At 46.6% G+C, this 18,873-nt stretch overlaps 1 protein-coding gene across 1 annotated transcript in view; it reads left to right on the top strand.

Moving 5' to 3' along the window:
• CDH13 (cadherin 13) overlaps positions 1-18,873 on the top strand; it is an 870,720-nt gene that overhangs the window by 527,295 nt on the left and 324,552 nt on the right. Inside the window, exon 6 of the mRNA XM_088449431.1 lies at positions 10,318-10,462. Coding sequence (XP_088305557.1) covers positions 10,318-10,462 — 145 coding nt within the window. The remainder of the gene's footprint in view (positions 1-10,317; positions 10,463-18,873) is intronic.

The raw sequence follows: 18,873 nt of genomic DNA on the forward strand, positions 1-18,873 counted from the left end.
CAGTCCAAACCAAAAAAAAAATTATTTTCTGTGTTTGTGAATTGTGTGTGCAGTAGCCGCACGTGCATCAACAAAGTAGTGCCAAGCGTGCGCCTGTGTCATAAGTAAAGGGCCGGCTGGCTTGACCGTTAAAGGGTGCTGTAACCCCCGAAAGTACACTCCAGTCCAAACCAAAAAAAAATTATTTTCTGTGTTTGTGAATTGTGTGCGCAGTAGCCGCACGTGCATCAACAAAGTAGTGCCAAGCGTGCGCCTGTGTCATAAGTAAAGGGCCGGCTGGCTTGACCATTAAGGGTGCTGTAACCCCCGAAAGTACACTCCAGTCCAAACCAAAAAAAAATTATTTTCTGTGTTTGTGAATTGTGTGCGCAGTAGCCGCACGTGCATCAACAAAGTAGTGCCAAGCGTGCGCCTGTGTCATAAGTAAAGGGCCGGCTGGCTTGACCGTTAAAGGGTGCTGTAACCCCCGAAAGTACACTCCAGTCCAAACCAAAAAAAAATTATTTTCTGTGTTTGTGAATTGTGTGCGCAGTAGCCGCACGTGCATCAACAAAGTAGTGCCAAGCGTGCGCCTGTGTCATAAGTAAAGGGCCGGCTGGCTTGACCGTTAAAGGGTGCTGTAACCCCCGAAAGTACACTCCAGTCCAAACCAAAAAAAAATTATTTTCTGTGTTTGTGAATTGTGTGCGCAGTAGCCGCACGTGCATCAACAAAGTAGTGCCAAGCGTGCGCCTGTGTCATAAGTAAAGGGCCGGCTGGCTTGACCGTTAAAGGGTGCTGTAACCCCCGAAAGTACACTCCAGTCCAAACCAAAAAAAAATTATTTTCTGTGTTTGTGAATTGTGTGCGCAGTAGCCGCACGTGCATCAACAAAGTAGTGCCAAGCGTGCGCCTGTGTCATAAGTAAAGGGCCGGCTGGCTTGACCGTTAAAGGGTGCTGTAACCCACAAAGTACACTCCAGTCCAAACCAAAAAAAAAATTATTTTCTGTGTTTAGCCGCACGTATATATCAAATCGATATAACATAAATGGAGGACCAAACTTTCTCCGATAAAAATAAAATAGAGAAAGATCAAGAACCACTTCCTCCTAGTGCTGAAGCTGCTGCCACTAGTCATGACATAGACGATAACATGCCATCAACGTCGTCTGCCAAGGCCGATGCCCAATGTCATAGTAGAGGGCACATACAATCCCAAATGGCAAAGTTCAGGAAAATGACCTTGAAAAAGACATTTAAATCAGCTGAAGAGAAACGTAAACTTGCCAATATGCCATTTACGACACGGAGTGGCAAGGAACGGCTAAGGTCAATCCCTAGTATGTTCATGACTAGTGGTTCAGCTTCACATGACGATGGAAGCCCTCCTCCCACTAAAAAAATCAAAAGAGTTAAGCTGGCAAAAGCACAGCGAAGAACTGTGCTTTCTAAGAAGATATCACAAATCCCCAAGGAGAGTCCAAGTGTGGTGGTGGTTGCGATGCCTGACCTTCCCAGCACTGGACGGGAAGAGGTGGCTCTTTCCACCATTTGCACGCCCCCTGCAAGTGCTGAAAGGAGCACCCACAGTCCACTTGCTGATATGCAAATTGAAGATGTCACTGTTGAAGTACAACAGGATGAGGATACTGGTGTAGCTGGCGCTGAGGAGGAAGTTGGCGAGGAGGATTCTGATGGTGATGTGGTTTGTTTAAATCAGGCTCCGGGGGAGACAGTTGTTGTCCGTGGGATGAAAAAGCCCATCACGGTCATGCCTGGGCAGAAGACCAAACATTCCACCTCTTTGGTCTGGCAATATTTCTATCCAAATCCGGACAACAACTGTCTTGCCATATGTACCATATGTAAAGGTGAAATAAGTAGGGGTAGGGACGTCAACCACCTAGGAACATCCTCCCTTATACGGCACCTGCAGCGCGTTCATAAAAAGTTACTGTCAAGTTCAGAAACTTTGGCTAAGACCGTAAGCAGTCCAGGGACACCTAAATCCCGTTGTCCTGTTGTATCCAAGTGCCTGCAAACCACACCGTCAACTCCCTCCTCGTCAATTTCCTCCTTAGTCAGGATCGGAAGTAGTCCTGCAGGCCATGTCACTGGCATGACTGACTCTCCTATCCGGGATTCCTCTGGAGGATCCTGCATTGCTACGCCTACTGCTGCCGCTGCTGCTGTTGCTGCTGCTGGGAGTCGTTCATCATCCCAGAGAGGAAGTAGGAACACCACTACTTTTACTAAACAATTGACCCTCCAACAGTCCTTAGCGAGGAGGATGAAGTACGACAGCAGTAATCCTGAAGCAAAACGTATAACTGAGGCCTTGACTGCTATGTTGGTGTTAGACGTGCGTCCGGTATCTGCCATTAGTGCAGTGGGATTTAGACAATTGATGGAGGTAGTGTGTCCCCGGTTCCAAATCCCGTCTAGATTCCACTTCACTAGGCAGGCGATACCGAGACTGTACAGAAACGTCAGAAAAAGTGTCCTCAGTGTCCTGAAAAATGCCGTTGTACCCAATGTCCACTTAACCACGGACATGTGGACAAGTGGAACAGGGCAGACTAAGGACTATATGACTGTGACAGCCCACTGGGTAGATGTATCACCTTACGCAGCAACAGCAGCAGCGTCACCAGTAGCAGCATCTCAGAAACGCCAGCTCGTTACAAGGCAGGCTACGCTGTGTATCACCGGTTTCAGTAAGAGGCACACCGCCGACAACCTCTTAGAGAAACTGAGGGAAATCATCGCCCAGTGGCTTACCCCACTTAGACTCTCCTGGGGATTTGTGATATCTGACAACGCCACCAATATTGTGCGGGCATTACATCTGGGCAAATTCCAGCACGTCCCATGTTTTGCTCACACAATAAACTTGGTGGTGCAGAATTTTCTGAAAAGCGACAGGGGTGTGCAGGAGACGCTTTGGGTGGCCCGAAAAATTTCTGGCCACTTTCGCCATTCAGCGACTGCGTGCCGAAGACTGGAGCGCCAGCAAACACTCTTGAACCTGCCCCGCCATCACCTGAAGCAAGAGGTTGTGACGCGGTGGAACTCAACCCTCTATATGCTTCAGAGGATGGAGGAGCAGCAAAAGGCCATACAAGCCTATACATCCACCTATGACATAGGCAAAGGAAGGGGTATGCACCTGACTCAAGCGCAGTGGAGAATGATTTCCGTGTTGTGCAAGGTTCTCCAGCCCTTCGAACTTGCCACACGTGAAGTCAGTTCAGACACTGCCAGCTTGAGTCAGGTCATTCCCCTCATCAGGCTTTTGCAGAAGCAGCTGGACAAAGTGAAGGAGGAGCTAAGACGGAGCGATTCCGCTCGGCATGTGGGACTTGTGGATGAAGCCCTTCATTCGCTTTGCCAGGATTCCAGGGTGGTCAATCTGTTGAAATCAGACCACTACATTTTGGCCACCGTGCTCGATCCTAGGTTTAAAGCCTATGTGGTGTCTCTCTTTCCGGCCGACACAAGCCTGCAGAGGTGCAAAGACCTGCTGGTGAACACACTGTCAGCTGAAGCGGAACGTGACACGTCAACGGCTCCTTCTTCATTTTCTCCCGCAACTGGGGCTGCCAGGAAAAAACTTAGGTATCCTAAGCAACCCGCTGGCGGTGATGCAGGGCAGGCAGGACCAAGTTTGGACATCTGGTCCGGACTGAAGGACCTGGCAACAATTTCTGACATGTCTACTGTCACTGCATATGATACTGTCACCATTGACAGAATGGTGGAGGATTACATCGGTGACAGCATCCAAGTAGGCATGTCAGACAGTCCATACCTGTACTGGCAGGAAAAAGAGGCAATTTGGAGGCCCCTGTACAAACTGGCTCTATTTTACCTCAGTTGCCCCCCCTCCAGTGTGTACTCCGAAAGAGTGTTTAGTGCAGCCGGGAACCTTGTCAGCGAAAGGCGTAGGAGGTTGCTTCCACAGAATGTGGAGAAGATGATGTTCATCAAAATGAATTATCAGCTCTTCCAGGGAGACCAGCCTCCAGAAGGTACAGAGGGACCTGTGGTGGTGGATTCTAGTGGGGACGAGTTAATACTTTGTGAGGATGAGGATGTACACACTGAAGAGGGTGAGGAATCGGTGGATGAGGAGGATGAGGATGACATCTTGCCTCCGTAGAGCCAGTTTGTGCAGGGACACATTAATTGCCAGCTTGTTTTGTGGGGGCCCAAACGAACCAATCATTTCAGCCACAGTTGTGTGGCAGACCCTGGCGCTGAAATGATTGATTTGTTAAAGTGTGCATGTCCTGTTTATACAACATAAGGGTGGGTGGGAGGGCCCAAGGACAATTCCATCTTGCATTTCTTTTTTTTCTTTGCATTATGTACAGTTTGGGGCCTAGTTTTTCTAACTGCCATCCTGTCTGCCACTGCAGTATCATGCCTAGATGGGTCACGTGTTTGTGCCGCCCACTCGTGTCGCTTAGCATAGTCATCCAGCTACCTCGGTGCAACCTTTTGGACATAAAAACACTATTGTGAGGTGTGAGGTGTTCAGAATAGACTGGAAATGAGTGGAAATTAAGGTTATTGAGGTTAATAATAGCATAGGAGCAGAAAAACCTACAAATTCTGTGATTTTAGCTGTTTTTATGCTTTTTTTCAAAAAAATACAGATCCAAAACACAAAACCCAGAACCCAAAACACGGAAGGGTGGTTTTGGCAAAACCAATCCAGATCCAAAACACGAAGAAAGATCCAGATCCAAAACCAAAACACAAAACACGAAAAGTGGCCGGTGCACACCCCTAGAAAAAACCCAACATGAACCGACTTGTCCACAGTGACAGGCTGATAAGGAACCGTATTCTGTAGCTTCATTCACTCCGCCATCCAAGGCTCTAACAGTTCAACGATGTCCCTTATTGTGCCGGCATTCTAACCTCATAGACACGGCGTCACATGTTACTATCCTACCCCAAACCTCATTGTCCTCCTGAGTAAAACGGGTTCGGTATGTTTCCGTTGCAACTTGCAAGTGATTCACTACGGATCTCATTACTACATACGCACGCAGTTCAGCTGCTATCGCAATGCAAACTCTGCACCACATAAGAACGCCCAATTTACCCTACGCACATCCGTAATACTTGGCAGAGTAGTGAAACCATTGGTACAATCGAGTACGATCGGACCCATACGCACACTTGCACAAGCCCTGACCTTACTCAGAAATTGCTAACAGCCACGCACGCTATGAGACCTCACACTGCATATGGCTTCGCAGCTGATAATTCTTGCACACCCCTGAAATGGCGTGGGAACACACTGGCACCACCCACAAACGTCACTTCCTGACGATCAATCTGTGATGGGTCTGCATAGCATAGCCACTGCAGTCCCGATCGCACTAGTTCGCGCACTGCGATGCGTAAGCATACCCAGAACGCAACAATTGGCCTATTGCGTGCGTATTAGCAAATGGTCGTAATTTCAACAGGGAACATGTCAACACTGATTAAAAGTCGACATAATCAGAGTGTTGAAAATCCAGTTCTGAGGTACACCTAACCCCTAAACTAACAACAATGCTTATGTCGACATGTCCCGATTCCAGTGTGATTTATGGAAAATAGTTTGTTCTGTAAATCGTATTAGGAACACTGCAAAAAATTGGATGACACAGACATTCAGGAAATGAAGTGGCCTAGAGCATTACAGCAGCACAGAGTATTTCAGTTCAGGCAACACCTTTGGGTCCATTATGTAGGTAGGTGTGAAGTAGGAGGTGTTAGGTAATTGAGATGTAATTAGAGCTAATTCTCTCTGTTTTTTGCTGGGATGTACATCAAGGCAGAGGTTCTTGTGTTTGCTTTGTATGAATTGATCTTACTGCTGGTTGTTGCCAAGATCTATTTAAATAAACCAATCTGAGAAAATTACGAGACTCCAACTTCTCACATCATCTGTCACCCCTGACTAATAAACTGGGTGACGTCAATAATTGTCACCTCACATGGGGAGAGGAGTCTCGCTGATTATCCCAGGGGGACATGGTGTCAGCACTCCCTGGTCACTTTGCATCAAGTATCTTTTTACAGAACTTGTTAATTAACAAACACAATTAAAATGATCAATGTAACACAAGTCTAATTAACTAGCGTGAGATAGTAGCAAGTGACAATTTATATATTTGTCTTTCTTCTTCGGGGTTCCATAGGGTCCACAGGATCTACCTTGGACTATGTAGTTGGATCGCATCCAATTACATACCCCAAGGTAGATCCTGTGGACCCCTAAGAAAAACAATTATCAAAGGTATGTTATACCATAATTCTGTATTTGTCTGGCATATTGTGGATAAGGGCTAATGACACATTTACGGGTCCTCTGCGCAGTTGCGGTGAGGACTTCAGAAGTCCTACAGTATTGCAGACGAGATGCAATTTATTAAGACGCCCTGTATAGAAAAGGTTTGTTTGGGGGATGTGTTTTGACCGCAGTACTTGGGAGTTACCAGTTGCCTGGGAAATAAGCAAAGAAAAACCCAATATTCACTGTGACATCAGTCGCGCCAAACTGCCCCTCTCAGAACAACATGTCCCGGGCAGCTCGGCTGCGCGGAGCGTCTTTTTCACTCATACTGTGCGTTTCATTTGCATAAATAAATCATCTGAAAATTACTAATCTAGACTGCACTGATCAATTTGATGGGCAACATTTGTACATCTGTGTAAAAATGAGTCTGAATACGTGCACGAATGGCTACAATGCCGCGTCCGCAGCTTTTTCTCACGCCAAGTAGCATTGCGCTTCATCTGTTCATTTGTACGTATTTAAAACTAATTCCTGTGCGGTTAAAGTGGCAAATCAGCGCCTGCAGTACACTGAGTGGTGTTGCGTTGCTTCTGCTATGCAAATGAGATGCTAAATATAAAGGAAAACATGCTACGCTACACCTCTCTAAGCAGCTTAGTTGCAGCAGCCGTTTCGCACTGTATGGTGTATAGTAGCGGTTCTCAAACTCGGTCCTCAGGACCCCACACTGGTCACGTTTTCCAGGTCACCTAGCAGGTGCACAGGTGTATGCATTACTCACTGACACATTTTAAAAGATCCACAGGTGGAGCTAATGATTTCACTTGCGATTCTGTGAGGAGACCTGGAAAACGTGCACTGTTTGGAGTCCTGAGGACCGGTTTTGAGAACCTGTGGTGTATAGAGACACTATGCCAGTGGTTCTCAAACTCTGTCCTCAGGACCCCACACAGTTCACGTTTTCCAGGTCACCCAGTACAAGTGTATTCATTACTGACACATTTTAAAAGATCCACAGGTGGAGCTAATTATTTCACTTGTGATTCTGTGAGGAGACCTGGAAAACATGCACTGTTTGGGGTCCTGAGGACCGAGTTTGAGAACCTGAGCACTAGGCGTATGAGGAGGACACACCTGTATGTCCTGAGTAGTGATTTAAATGTTGTCTGCTCTTGGTGAACGGGATAGGGCGCAGGTTCTCAAACTCTGTCCTCAGGACCCCAAACAGTGCATGTTTTCCAGGTCTCCTCACAGAATCACAAGTGAAATAATTAGCTCCAACGGTGGAACTTTTAAAATGTGTTGCTGAGTAATGACTGCACCTGTGCACCTGCTCGGTGAAGTGGAAAATGTGACCCGTGTGTGGACCGAGTTTGAGAACCTCTGCGATAGGGCATAGAAGGCCTGATTCAGAGACGGACGCTCTGAAAGAGCGCTCACTCTGAATCAGGGCATTTTTTTTTTTTTTGGAGCAGCCTCCTGGCTGCTCGCATAACTGTGGGTGACCACCCACAGCTATAGCGAGCGGCCAGGTTGATGGCTTGCGACGAGACCCTTGTGGTAGGGTCTCGTGGCCGCAAGCCCCAGAGAGTTTCTGGCTCTAATAGATGTCAGTGGGGCCGCCCACAAACGGCAGCCGTTCGCTTGGGAATGCCTCCGTTTGTGAAGCCACCCCCCGGCCACGCCTACCAAACGGGGCGAGCTGTCAATCACCATCGACAGCTCGCCCACTTTGGTGCGAGACCCGGAGCGACGGAGCACCCGTCGCTAGCCGGGTCTCGCGCATGCGCACGACGTGCGCATGCCCAGTGGCCAAACATCGACCCGGTTGCGAGTGCTCAGCGTTTGCGACCAGGTCTGAATCAGGCCCAGAGTGCCATACAGATTTACTAAACCTTCTACATTTATTTTTCAGTAGTGGGTTTACCTTTCACATTGTAGCCGAGGGCGCTTCCTACTAGATTTGGGGGGCGGGGGAAGGCGTTTTTGATGGAATAATCTAAAAATAAAGTGCTGTCAGCTCCTTCTGCACCCTATGTAGTGTGACATATACCCTTTCATGTGTTTCTATATGAATGCGTGAATTCATTTGACAAGTTATGAACAGTTTGTTTCATTAAACAGTGTATCAAGTTAACACAGTTTCGATGCATAAAAGAAAATTGTTGACTCCTTTCATATGTAGGAAATTAATTTGTGAATGTCATTAATTTGCATCGGGAGAGTCTCTTTGAAACGGTTAAACTCTTCTATAGATCTTATATTCTGTGTATTTAATATGCTGTGCGATCTGCAGTGCTTTTTATTAATGTGCAGTCTTGTTTCCTTAATGTCTGTTCCTGACTGTAATATTCTTGCACTGTGTAAAGAAATATTGATAAATTATAAATACAAAATTATGCTCTATTCTTTGAGCTTCTTCTAAGCCCTCCCCACCAGGGCCGGCTCCAGGGGTCTGAGCACCCTGTGACGGCCTGGTACGCTGCGCCCTACTATTGCGCGCGTCTGAAATTGGGGGCGTGGCCTCATTACCATAGGCCACACCCCTAAGTGCCGTTATTTGTCGGCGTGCCTGCATGGCACGCCTCCAAATAACATCAGGCTGGGGGTAAATCCCAGCCCTCCGTCACTGGCTGGGCTTCCCCCAGCCCTCTCCTGTCTGTGAATAGATGATGTGTGCGGCATCCATTCACACTCCGGGGGTCCGGCACCGCCGCACAGCTGTGGCGGTGGGGGTCCCCAACCTTTCCGATTTCACCACCCGCGGGCCACTTCGGCCACGAGTGGAACAGCGGGGCAGTACTGTCCCGCTGAAATCGGGATGTTGGGGAGGGGTGCGCCCTCTATGGGTGGCGCCCCTGTTTGACCGAACACCCCTAGAGCTGGCCCTGCTCACCACCATCCATAAGTATGATAAATTAATAAGTATTTCCCTGCACCCCAGTAAAATACATATCTGCAGACTGGGCCGGCTCGAGGCATGTTTGACCAGTGCGGTCGAACAGGGACGCCACCCCATAGAGGGCGCACCCCTCCCAACATCCCGATTTTCAGCAGGACAGTCCCACTTTTCAGGCACTGATCTGATGTTCCACCCGTGGGCCTAAGTGCCCCGCGGGTGGTCGGGAGGTTGGGTACCCCCACTGCCGCAGCTGTGCCGTGGTGACGGACCCCGAAGTAGCTGAATGGAAGCCCAGCTAGTAACAGAGTGCTGGGCTCACCCCCAGCCTGATGTTACATGGGGGGCATGCCATACGGGCACGCCCCCAAATAATGTCTTATAGGAGGTGTGGCCCGAAGCTGCGTGCGACTAGGGGGCGGATGTCTCCCATCCTCCATAGGGCGTGGCTATCCCTGGAGCCGGCACTGTCTGCAGATTAGTGTAATGAGATGGGGGCTGATGCGACTTTGCTCTACACCTTGCTGTATTAAGGACCGTGTGGGCCCCACGGTCATTAGTGTGGAGGCCCCTACCAATAGAATTATCAATATGATATGCAGGCGATGTTATTAAAATGTATATTGTGGAAATAGCACCACAAATGTGTTAAACACACTGCAGTGCCCCCAGTTAACATTATACCACAGACCACCCCCCCAGTTTACATTATGCAACAGTTCCCCCCACGTTGGTGATGTAGCTATGTGTGGGGGGCCTCTGGGCGACCACCACGGCTGCCCTGTTGTTAATCCGGCAATGTGGGCGTACACCTGTATGTTTTCGCATTCAGCATGCTCTGTGACAGTAAGTCCGCAAGTACGGGTGTTGTACAGTTTTACGCTTTTCAATTGAGTTTCCACTTATGACTGAAGAAGCGTAACGTAGTCAATGTTGAGTCGGGGCATTTCACTGTAACTGCAGCGTTGGGCGCTAGGGTGAATCCATAAATTCCAGCAGATATCTTCTTCATATATCATAGGGCTAGCGCAAGTGCTAATGACTCATAGCAACCAAGAATTGTGAGTCCTATATATAAAATACACCATAGTTCCAATGCTTAGATACCTTATTGACTCTTCTGTTCTCACCAGCTACGAGTGGAAACCATGGATGAGAGTGGAAAAACTCTAGAGGGACCTGTGGATCTAGAAGTTGTGGTCATCGATCAGAATGACAACCGACCAATCTTCAAGGAAGGTCCATACGTTGGCCATGTCCTAGAAGGGTCTCCAACTGGTGAGTAATATCGATACCTTTTATTGCTTTTCTCAAGGGTGAATCAATATACAAAAGTCTATGGGTGAGAAGTATCAAGACTTGAAAACAGATAAAGTGGAGAGGTTGCCCAAAACCACCAATGACCAACCAAAGCAACAAACAGGTGTATGTGTATGTAGACACATCTGTAAGCACCAGCCCTGGACCCTCGGTTGGTCCCCTCAAGATCACACATCCACGTGTCTTCTACCATTAACCACCTCATTGCCATAGACCTAAATTTATAGAGGGACGCAAGCATAAAAATCATGTCCCTCTGGTTCTCCTGAAGCACATTATTGGGCCAAGACCAAGAGCGTTGGAGGGTCGGGGAGAACCTGGATCCCATACATAAAGTGATTGGGTGTCTTGTCTGGATTATAACTGTGAGAACGCTCTTTCCAGTTCTCAGACACGGAGCTACTGGATGCACGGATGATGACAATGAGGTCACTACGGGATTTCCCTGCAGAAAGGAGAGTCTCTGGGAAAATGTTTATATTTTCTTAAAGCTTCCCCAACATTTACAGATTTTCATTTAGGAAGCTCCCTTTCCCCATAGCTAGAGCCTCCATTACTCTTCCCTAATATCAGGAGGGTGTGAGCTGGAAGACCAAACACAGCAGAATGGAACTGCCAGTTTTTATTATTATAATTTATTTATATGGTGTCACAAGTGTTCCGCAGCGCCTTACATAGTACATAAACATATAGGTGACCAGTGACTTACAGTACAATACAATGCAGGAAAAGGACATGGATAATAGACATTGCTACATTAGTGACCATAACACCTACATAAGCAGCAGAGTATTAAGGAACCAAGTGTTAGGTGCCCTAATGGGGAGTAAGAATAGATGAAAGTAAGGTAGGGAGAAGCACAAGAGGGTAGTTGGCCCTGCTCGTAAGAGCTTACATTCTAAAAGGGAGGGGAAGACAAACGGTGTGACACAGATAGGGCAGACGGGGAGGAAGGAACATGTAGCAGCAAGTTAGATTGAGAGCTGGAAGGCTTTAATGAAGTAGTGGGTCTTAAGAGCCGGTTTGAAGAATTGTAGAGAGGGAGAGAGTCTGATGGGGAGAGGGAGGGAGTTCCGAAGGAGGGGAGCAGCATGGGCATAAACTTGGAGGCAGGAGTGGGAGGAAGTAATCAGTTGGCATGAAAGGTGGCGCACATTCGTTGAATGAAGAGGGCGGACAGGAGAATGAAGGGAGATGTGAGCAGAGATGTAAATGGGAAAAGATTGGGTGAGGGCTTTGTAAGAGAGCGTGAGAACCTTGAATTGGTTTCTGATAGGGAATGGGAGCCCGTGTAGGGCTTGTAGGAGAGGGGAGGCAGATGTAGAGCATTTGGAGAGGAAGATGAGCCGAGCAGCAGCATTGAGGACAGACTGAAGAGGAGAGAGATGGGATTTGGGGAGGAATGCCTCCATTTTGGAAACCACCCCCCCGGCCCGCCTACCAAACGGGGGCAGCTGTCAATCAACATCGACAGCCGCCCCTTTGGTAGCGAGCTTCGGAGCGACAGTTTCTCTGTCGCTCCGGGGCTTGCGCACGCACCGTGCGGCCGCCGCGCGTGCGCTGGCCTAACCATCGAGTCAGTTACGAGCGCATCGGCGCTCGCGACCGACTCTGAATAAGATCCTAGATGAGATAGTTATGCTGTCAATTGATAAAGAAATAGTGGGAAGCGTGGTTATGTGGGAAGACGATCAGCTCAGTCTTAAGGTGGCCATACACGGTGAGATTCAAAAGTTGGTCAGATCAGTTGTACGATTTCCCTTGAAAATTCTTCCCTTCAGATACAGGACGATTTGTATTTAAAATGCAACTATTTCACAGGAGACCATACGATTTGATCAATCACATCACATAATGTGTGTCAATTTCTACACGAGCAGTTAAGATCTCTCTTCAAAACCATCTTATCTGCGATCCAACTAGACGACGGCGGGGATGTGTATCGGGGTCGCAGAAGACTCAAAATACAACTATTTTCAAATGATTGGTCTGTCCAACCTGTAGAAACTGCCCAAATCGTGTGATTAATCGTCCCGTGTATGGCCAGCATTTGACATATTAAGTTTAAGAAACCGCTGGGACATCCCAGGAAGAGACAGCAGAGAGACAGTTGGAGATACGAGTGAGGAGAGAGGGAGAGATGTCAGGGGTGGAAAGGTAGATCTGAGTATCATCAGCATAGAGATGATAATGGAGGTCAAAAGAGCTGATTAGTTCACCTAGAGAGGACGTATAGAGGGAGAGTAGGAGAGGTCCAAGAACAGAACCTTGTTTATTTCCCCCAGAGCCCCAGCTAGTGGTAACTGGCGCATATTAGTAATATTCCCAGCCTAGGCAGTAATGCCATTTTCATTATAATTCACACGCGTTACCTCTATTATCATTAGTGATTGAAGAATAAAATATGGGCTATGTTTTGTGGGTTGAGTTGTGTAAACGTTGCTTAGGAAAGTATCACTAAACGGTCGGGGCATGGGCGAAAGACATTATCGGGGTTTGTTTATTTGTCTGTTTTTCCTTATATAATAACCCTGAAAGTGTTAAGGCAAAATCTCATTCCTAATTTCTTACAGTTGTGAATTGATTGGTTGGACGGATTCCGTACCTAGAATTGTGATAGACAAAATCTCAGTAGTCCTCAAGGTGCCTAACTAGCTCCTGTTCCAGAATAAAATAGAGTAACCACACTCTATGCTACATTTGATAAGAAAATTTTTACTTTTAAAAGTATGTGTATGCACTGCATTTTAAAGTGAGTTACAGTAGTATAAAACGAAGGTTTAAAAGAAATTTCCCCAGTTATGTATGTATGCGTTCTAGAGATCAGACAGTCTGCCAGAGTCCTCCACAGACTTATCAGTACGTTGAACCGTGGTGCAGTTAGATGCAAAACAACTTCTAGGTATATTTTGATCTGTGCGAGACATCGGAAAACTTCCCTGAGCTGCTGCATTGATTAGTAACAATAGCGTTGGGAACTTGGGGCAGTCAGCCTGAGTTTGTTAAAAGATGTATAGGTTTGTCTGTTCAAAAACTGCTACCTATTACTGTACTATGCCAATATGAAGCGTGTGTATGTGTATGTTTTGTGCTATTGTTTATGTCAGTGCTACGGTAGCTTTTCCCCACAATTCTGCCTATGGAGTCAGCCATAGTTCAGGCGTACCCTTTTCAATATGTTGTATCCTTCTTTTTCTGTCAGAACTATGTTGTTTCGAAAAATTATCTTGTAGAAATTGCTTAGCGCACACTGCCCTATTTCTTTGAGAGACTGTCTCACATCCCATGTCACCATGGATCCCTATATAAACATGGCTTTGAGCAACAGCGTGTGGATAATATTATTTTTACCATGGTCTGATGCCTAAATTTGGTGCCACGGTAACACACAGCTCTGCCTGGTGATATAAACACATGGCTACAAGGCCACAGGAGAATCTAGGAAAATAAAGCAATTAACTAATTAATGTCATCAATAAAGATCAAATACCTACTATAAATAAATACATGAGTGATAATTTGAAGGCGGAAAGGTCCCAACCAGCTCGTCTTAAATAATTGTTAAAAAAGGTTTTTTTTCCCTGAACCATTTATAGCCTTACAATAGAAAAAGCAAATAACACTTGCTATGATTGCATTCAGGGCCTGGCCATCTAGCACTTCTAGCAAATGCCAGAGGAGCCGATGGCCTACTGGGCTGGTCCAGCTTCCTGAAAGTCTGGCCGAGCAGCTCCACTTCCCAATGCTCTGCTTGGCCGGCAAGCTAAGACAGGTGGTCTGCTGCAAGGCCACGCCCCTTTGATTCATGGCCACGCCCCTTTCATCCATACGCACGCCATAAGTGTGCATAAATGTTGCCAGGGCTGATTTTTGCCCCCAGTCCATCCCTGATTGCATTTCCCATAAATATAGACCCAGCTGACATGAGAGACACTTTCCCCTCAATACGTTGTGTTCTGCCCAGTAGCGTGACTATATTGAGTGCGGGTGATGCCGTTGCCATGGACCTGGAGTGAAAGGGTGTAACCTTGTAACCAGCTCACATCGGCATCAGTGCTTGAACGGCACAGAAAGAAAAGTGTATTGAATACAGAACAGTCTACAAACTACTCACCATGATATTAGTGTATTCAATGCAGTAAATTGAATATACTAGATTAAAATGTGTAGTTTATAGACTGTCCCTTTCTACCAGCCTGCTGCTTCGCAGTGGATCGCGTGCACCAGATTCGGCTCACAGAGACTAAGGGAAAGAATAAAGCCTTGAGTTTAAAGGAGCTCGGTAAGCAGGGGCACGCCAATGTGAACTGTGGGCACTGTGTGGCATCATGAACTAGGAGCATTGTGTGGCATAGTGTAAACATGGGGCACTGCATTGTGTGGCATAGTGATAACTGGGGGCACTGAGGTATAGTGTTAACTGGGGACACTCTGTGGCATAGTGTAAACTAATGCCCTGATTCAGACCCGCTCGCAGGTCTGAAGGGCGTTTTTTTTTTTGGGGGGGGGAGAAGCTCACTAAGATGTGGGTGACCCAGGTTTTGCGAGTGGCCAGGTGATGGTTGTGATGGTTGCAACCATCGCGACTATCGGGCTTGCGACGAGACCCTTGTGGTAGGGTCTCGTCTGCCGCAAGCCCCAGTGAGCTTCCTGCTCTAATAGAGCAGAAAACTCACTACTGACATCACGTGTGATGTCAGTAGGGCCGACCACAAATGGCAGGCGTTTCTTCAGGAATGCCTCCGTTTGTCCAGCCACCCCCCCACCCCGCCTTCGTTTGTCCAGCCAGCCCCCCACCCCCCGATCAACATCGACAGCCGCCCCGTTTGTAGCGACCCTCGGAGCGAGTGAATTTCTCACTCGCTGCGAGGCTCATGCACGCTCAGTGCGTGCGCACTGCCCGGGCATCAACCCGCTTGCGAGCGGGTCTGAATCAAGCCCTAAGGGCACTGTGTGGCACAGTGATAAATGTGGGCACTGAGGTATAGTGTTAAACTGTGGGCACTGTGTGCCAAAATGTGAACAGGGATCACAGTGTGGCATAAGATGAATTGGGGGCACTACTATGGGTGTCTACAAGCACCGAGGTCCCTTTCAAAATATTAATATGGGGCCCACAAAGTTCTAGTTACGCTTTTGAGTTTGCCCATCTGAATTCCATTGCTTACTTTGTGCAAATAGAAGAATGAAACCAATCAGCAACTGAGCATGTTTATCCTGGCATATGCCCACGTACAGTGTAACCCATCTGCCTTCCTTGATACTTTTATTAAGATGATAGCATAGACACATACGTGCCTACTCTCTGAGAATGCTCTGCTGACTCCCGAACAGCAAAATCTCCTTGATGCCACTTCTTTAGTGATATGAACATTGAATACGGTAAAATCTAGCTGAGGTCCCAGCAGCAGAAGCCGAAAGACTTACAAAAATAAATAAATAAATCTGCAACGGAGCTGAACATACTACATAGCAGTTCCTATTCCCACTTACTACAGTACAAGCACAAGAGCCACTTCCCCAATTGGTGCGATTGCCTGAAAGCATTTCATTTTCAGCTACAGAACACCATTCAAGGGAATAGATAAATAGCTTTACATAATTACTAGGTAAAATGAAAAAAGAAAACTTTTAGAGAGCTTTGCTAACAGAATTAGGCGCAGTATTTTGACAGCCCATATAAAATGCATCATAAGTTGAAATCGGAGAATGAGCGTCGGCTACGGAGGTCCGCTAGGCCGCCCCCACACAGCGGGTATTGATAACTATTCACGGCACGTAATTATATATTGTTTTCGTTCCCAGTAAAACGAATGGCATTCATATTGAGTTCTGTTTTCCTTGGAGTATAAACATTTAATTAGTAGCGGTATGTTTTATTTAGAGTCCTATAACATAGGCGTGCACGTTAAATTATAGACGTGACAACTAGTAATTGGTTTACAAAAAAAAAAAAGGCATCCTGTCATATAAAATCACCCAATCTTTATTTATGTATGTTTGTCTGATAAATGTGGATAATTTCTACATTTCCAGGTCTGGCTTCACAAAGAAACACATTTACTGGCTCAGGCTGCGATTATTGTATAAATTAATACCGTACTGTTTGTAGAATAATAATGGTAAATAATATATAGGCAGAAGACTTACTTCTAGCTTCTTGAAGTGCACTGTATCGATACGTGTCTGTTATTATTAATTAATGTCGTCTTCTGGGAATTCTTCCAAAGTGTAAAGGTGCGCATCCACTACCCGACTATGGAAAGACCGTACGATTACGACATCGTAATCGTACAGTCGTTCCTCATCCCCTGTAGTGCCTACACTGAACGATATGTCATTAGTGCAGGTACCCTCCCTCATCCCTGACCATGGCCAATCTGTTGTTATTGGCAGATTGACCATCATGTTCAGGCGATGATTTATGTTGGAAATGACCAGCGGGAGCGCAAATCACTGGTCGTTTCCGACATTATACTGCCCGATTTATGCACGATTAATCGATGTCCTTATCGTTCAATCGTCCATTAATATCGGCATGTGGATGCTCGGCTTTAGTATAAACTTTTAAAGGGGAGATTCATCAAACTTCATCATAGAGGACAGATGGAGAAGTTGGCCATAGCAACCAATCATATGCTGCCTTTCATGTTATAGAATGTACTGTCTAAATGATAGCTAGAAGCTGATTGGTTGCCATGGTCTATACCTCCTTTAAAGGGGACTTTACCCTTTGGGTAAGAAAAGACTCCCTAATCTCAGGATGGCTCTCCCAGACTCCTTGTAGAACAGGGAAATCTCCCAGAAAGTCTCCCAGAAATAGACCCTCCTGTAGACTCTTGCCTAGAAGTCGGCGAGTATGGTACTACTCATACTTACCTAGTCTCCCGGCACAGCCAGGAGGCTCCCAAAAATCGAGTGGCACTCCTGCCACCAGGATGACTGAGCAAGTCTACTGAGCCGGCCGCCACCCCCTGCAAAAGCGAAAGTGGGCGGTCCGAGTGGCCGATGATGTGATCCATACCGAATTGCGTCATTGTGGCCCTGCCCCCTGTCTCGCAATGATGTAATCACGGTAGTGGGTGTTGCGGCCACAATGTCATCGCGCTCCTCGGTCTGCCCACTTTCCTGCGACACGTCCCCCTGCTGAGCCAACCTGGGTGCCCCCCTCCCGAAGCAGGCCACCAGGAAGTTGGCAAGTATGGTATTAGTACATGATACAACACCTATCCAACTTGTTATAAGTTTAGTTTTACTTCACAACCCTTTAAATAGGAAATATCACCAAAAAATATATGTGTCAGTTGATAATAATTTAGACCCCTACTGCTTATTTTATAGCATAGTTTGCAAAATTATTAATAGTCATTATTACTACCTGGCAAGTGCATCCATGTTTATAGTGAATTCTGTATATCAAAATCTAGTTACTAATTACTGTACGGTACTTTACAGAGGTTTTGAACCTACAGTATAATAGCCTGTGAGAGACTTTATAAGACGCTTTTCTTGACGGGCTCCATTATTTTCCACCCTCGCGTTTCGCTGAATGTAAATTCAGCTGCAATCTAAAAACATTATTTTCCCTGACAGCGGTTTCATTGTCGGCCATAAAACAAATGCTAATTGCGCAATGACCTTCTTCATCTGAAGCGGCTGTTTCCTTCAGTACTCCGGCTAATTCCTCTTCAGAGTCTTGTTATCCAGCGTAAGTGCGAATATTCGTTTTATGTCTGTAAGTCCCTATCAGCCCAGTCACACAATACCCGCACTTATAGCCGCGGAAACAAAGTCAGGCAGTTAGACTGAAGGGCTTGTTGAAGGATGGACACGTTTACGTTAACTTAGTTGTACATGAATCAGAAGATTAAAGCGAGTGTAATTATTTATTTTGTGATAAAGTTGTTTTGCAATTTGATTGTTAATTGGCGACAAATGAGACATAAAGTGTATGACCGCGAATGAGCCTTTATGGCGGCATACGTTTTATGCTAAACCCACAAAATAAAGCAGCTAATGACATCATTGGGACGCGAGACACCCCCACTTTGTATAGGTTGACTGGGGCACTTTTAAGAGGGTTTTGTCACTTTGGATTAATTTTGTTTTAGGGGCGGTTGAATACATTTCACAGTGGGCGTGATTCAGTCTTGTACGCAAACCCGAATTAGCCGGCGGCGGCGAATGCACAGACAGCTTCTTCCTGAATTTTTTGTGAAAAATACCATTAAGTGTGCGAAGAGGATTCGCTGGGACAGCACATTGGAGGTCATTCAGACCCACTCGCGAGCAGCAGTACGCTCGCAAGTAGGTCGATGTTCCCCACTGCGCATGCGCACGACGGAGGGAGCTACACACACACACACACA

This window comes from Taudactylus pleione, unplaced genomic scaffold, assembly GCF_031769625.1.
Source record: "Taudactylus pleione unplaced genomic scaffold, aTauple2 ptg000484l, whole genome shotgun sequence".
Taxonomy (NCBI): domain Eukaryota; kingdom Metazoa; phylum Chordata; class Amphibia; order Anura; family Myobatrachidae; genus Taudactylus; species Taudactylus pleione.